General features: G+C 34.5%; 1 protein-coding gene across 1 annotated transcript; it reads left to right on the top strand.

The window, feature by feature from the left end:
* The first annotated feature begins 246 nt into the window (after positions 1-246).
* Positions 247-3,585, top strand: FABP2 (fatty acid binding protein 2). The gene is made up of 4 exons (XM_046656292.1): positions 247-313; positions 1,764-1,936; positions 3,032-3,139; positions 3,535-3,585. The coding sequence occupies exons 1-4, from the start codon at positions 247-249 to the stop codon at positions 3,583-3,585; spliced, it is 399 nt and encodes a 132-aa protein (XP_046512248.1).
* The last annotated feature ends 378 nt before the right edge of the window (positions 3,586-3,963 follow it).

Genomic DNA, 3,963 nt, shown 5'->3' with positions numbered 1-3,963 from the left:
AAATTGTAGTTTAAGACAGAGTAGGTATGCTTATAATGTTTGAATTCAGTTGAATTTCAGGAGAGGAGCTAAGGAATTTATAAAAAGACAACTAGAATGGGTTGGCATTTGGGTAGTTAGGTGACCTCTTGAACTTTAAACCTCCACATCACGGAGTGAAGTCAGTTCTAAGATAAGAAATAGAATAAATTCTCTCCTAAGGACAGATCTGAATCTCTGATTGCCCAGAGGCTGACCCAAGACATCATGGCGTTTGATGGTACTTGGAAGGTAGACCGGAGTGAGAACTCTGACGAGTTCTTGGAAAAAATGGGTAAGGGCTTAATTCTTTAGTGGCTCATTCTTTTGTTTCTCACAGACACTTTTCTTTCTACCGCCTTCTAAACCTCTAGGCTTAGGGAATGGCTCCTATTGTGGCAGCAAGGATCCAGACTATGTGATGTGAACCATATTCTCACTTCTTACTTTAGGAAGAAAAGATTCTTGGGTGCTGTCCTCTGAAACACAGAAAAGGTCCAAATATGCTTCACATTAACTGCTAATTCAGCCTATATCACTGAAAACTGACTTTTTTTGGTTTAGAAAGTAAAAAATGGCAGTGTGCAATGATAATTTCCAGACTTGAAAACATTGAATTCTAAGGTATGGAAAAGCAAAGAGCATAGAATAAAGTAACGGAAAAGAGTCCTATAAAAATTCACAGCTCTGAATAAATGAGACTTGATTCTCCTTTCCTCTGACTTATAAAATTTGGGGAAAAATCTCATGATGCTACATCGTTTCTATGGCGGTTTTAATTCAACAGATTTTAATATCTATACCAATACTCTGGCAGCCCATACATTGCACAAGATGGGGAAATAAATTTCTGTCATTTCCCCAAAATAAAAATCTACATCAATTATATCCTACAGTTCAGGAATTCCAAGTTTAAATTTATGAAATTTGTACATTCTTACAATAATGGATTTAATTATAATATTTGCTAATTTTCTCAGTTTTGTGACGGTTAAAAATGCCACAGAAAACTTAGCAAATTACGAAGATCAAAACTTAAAAGCCATTATGGAGAGCAAATGGGCATTAAAAAAAAGAACAATGCATATGCAGAATTAACGTTGTATATCCTTATAAACATAATAATATACTTTTTAATCTTTCATTTAACATTTCTGGAATTTGATTTACTTAATGCTGAAATGAAAAGTTTGATAACTTTTTTGCAAATTTTTTTTTTTTTGAGGAAGATTAGCCCTGAGCTAACATCTGCTGCCAATCCTCCTCTTTTTGCTGAGGAAGTCTGGCCCTGAGCTAACACCCATGCCCATCTTCCTTTACTTTATATGTGGGACACCTGCCACAGCATAGCTTGCCAAGTGGTGCCATGTCTGCACCTGGGATCCGAGCCGGTGAACCCCAGGCCGCTGAAGAGGAATGTGCAAACTTAACCGCTGTGCCACAGGGCCGGCCCCGATAATTTTTTAAAAAATTACTCAGTTCTAAGATTTTACAATTCTATGCTTCATTTAACGTTTCTTAAGTTTTAGAAAAATAGCTTGAAATCAGTACTCTTGATCTGACTGAGCTTGAACTTTTTCCACAGAAGCATCTGAATGCTCTTGTGCAAAGGCAACGCTGTCAGGTTTTCCTACCCACCCTTAAAATATAAACAAATAAACAAACAAACAATGAAACAGAACTTGGAAAAATAAACACTTCTTATGGCATTGACTTTTTTTTCTCCAATCTCTTTCCCTTTGCAGGTCTTGATACAATGAAAAGGAAGCTTGCAGCTCATGACAATTTGAAGCTGACAATTACACAAGAAGGAACAAAATTCACGGTCAAAGAATCAAGCAGTTTTCGAAAAAGTGAAATTGTTTTTGAGCTTGGTGTCACTTTTAATTACAAGCTAGGAGACGGAACTGAAGTCAGCGTAAGGAAATTTTTATAAGCAATGCATTCTTGACTTTTCTACACAATACTAAAATAAACTCTGCTCTCTGTCATTGGATGTTTTAATTAACGTAGGTCTCCTTCATTGACTGAAGTGGCCAATGGAGTTTATCTACATTACATATTGCACAAATTGGCAGAGTATTTAAATATAATGCTTTTATTTTCATACATGTCTGTAAAGAATCTGGATTGAACAATAAGAGTAAGACAAACATCCTTTGAATGACTGAGTGCAGTCCTAGTTATAAAGAAAACTAAAGCTCAGCGTTTTCAACTTTACATACCTGACAACAACAAAAGATTTCAGAGTTATCTAACTCAAAATAGGCATTTAATAAATGTACTAAAATAATAAAATAAACGAATAAATTAGTAAATGAGTCAGTGACCAAATGGAAAGGTCTAATGCTACATGGTTTAAGACATAAAATTTTAGAGAGTCATATTTTTCAATTAATTTTTTAAAAACCTTTTTATCCTCGGGCTGGCCCTGTGGCTGAGTGATTATGTGCTGGGGAGAAGAAGAAGAAAAAAAAAAAAAAAAAGACGTACAGATGTTAGCTTGGGCCAATCTTAAAAAAAAAACTTTTTATCCTCACAATTTGTCAGTTAAATTATATCTGTTTGCAATGATAATTAAACTGTCAAACATTTTACCAATTATGGCCATTTTTTAACTACTACAACAATTATACAAATTAAAACAAGCAGAGAGTTGTTAGCCTCTTCATGAAACTAATTCGAACCATGACTAAATTTAGGACACTCTTTTTAACATGAAAGATTTAGAAAAGAGAAGCCCTGATCATCTGCCTTAAAATTCAGCATTTACAAACTACTGAATGAGATGAGCATAACAGTTACCAGCACATACTCTAAGAACCCCAAAGCCCAGGTTTAATCGCGGCTCTGTGACTTTAGGTAAATTACAGTGTCTCATTTTTCTCATCTGTAAAATGGAGCTAATAACATCGACTTCGTAGGGTCACTGTGACGCAGCAGATCTATAGAACTCAGACCAGGGCCCAACACATGGAAAATGCTATTTTATGATGTTTTTATTTTTATATAGGGGAGTTGGAACGCAGAGGGAAATAAACACGTTGGAAAATTCAAACGGTTAGACAACGGAAATGAACTGACTGTCATCCGAGAAATCATAGGTGGTGAAATGGTCCAAGTGAGTTATAAACAGATTACACCTATCTCCCAAGGACAAAAATAACTACATGGCAATACTTTTGGTCTTGTGGTTGCTGAGTTATCTCCAATAAATAAATCATTACTTTTCTCATAAATCTTATTGATTTTAAAAATATAGATATTTTCTGATGCCTATTTATTGAAGGAAACTTATATATGTCCAATACATCGATGCCTATTTTTACCGAAAATGTGACTACAAACCAAAATGTGTTTTTTAAAGGGGTGTATCCTGTATCTGTATAAAATGTCGCTATCATGTACAAGAAAAAAATACCATGAACTCATTTCAAAGCTATAATACTACTAATATTTTTCTTAATTTAGCCTTAAATCTTAATGGCAAATTCTTCTATGTTTGTTACCTTTCAGACTTACATATACGAAGGAGTAGAAGCCAAGAGGATCTTCAAAAAGGAGTGAGCATTGTTCTTGGAGCCAGCCCAGAACACAAAGTGGATGGAAAAGCTATATTGTACCAGAATTGTTTTTCTCTCCTCATCAAGCATAAAGTTATTGACTGCTTGGTCCTTTTAAAAGCATTGGCCAATGGCTTATATTTCCACTCTTGCCAAAGCAAAAGCAGTAAAAGCTAATTAGGATTTAATTTGTTCTAGGTTCTTTAAAATGTACATTTATTGGCATTCTAAGAGGATTTGTAACATTTTTAAAAAGAGATGAATAAATATTGTTCCCACATTGTTCTATAAGTAGCCTCTTTATAAAAAAAAAAGCTACATGACATTCACATTAATAGACTATTTTGGGTTTTTTCCCCATATTTGGTAAGCGAAAAACATG

Source organism: Equus quagga, chromosome 3 (assembly GCF_021613505.1).
Source record: "Equus quagga isolate Etosha38 chromosome 3, UCLA_HA_Equagga_1.0, whole genome shotgun sequence".
Taxonomy (NCBI): Eukaryota; Metazoa; Chordata; class Mammalia; order Perissodactyla; family Equidae; genus Equus; species Equus quagga.
Note: the sequence above shows the minus strand (reverse complement) of the source record. Positions and strands in the feature narration are given on the sequence as shown.

Excerpts from the sequence above, each read along its gene's own strand:
- FABP2 (XM_046656292.1), top strand. The coding sequence starts at position 247 with ATGGCGTTTGATGGTACTTGGAAGGTAGACCGGAGTGAGAACTCTGAC. Across the intron at positions 314-1,763 it reads CGAGTTCTTGGAAAAAATGG|GTCTTGATACAATGAAAAGG; the intron begins GTAAGGGCTTAA and ends TTCCCTTTGCAG. Across the intron at positions 3,140-3,534 it reads TAGGTGGTGAAATGGTCCAA|ACTTACATATACGAAGGAGT; the intron begins GTGAGTTATAAA and ends GTTACCTTTCAG.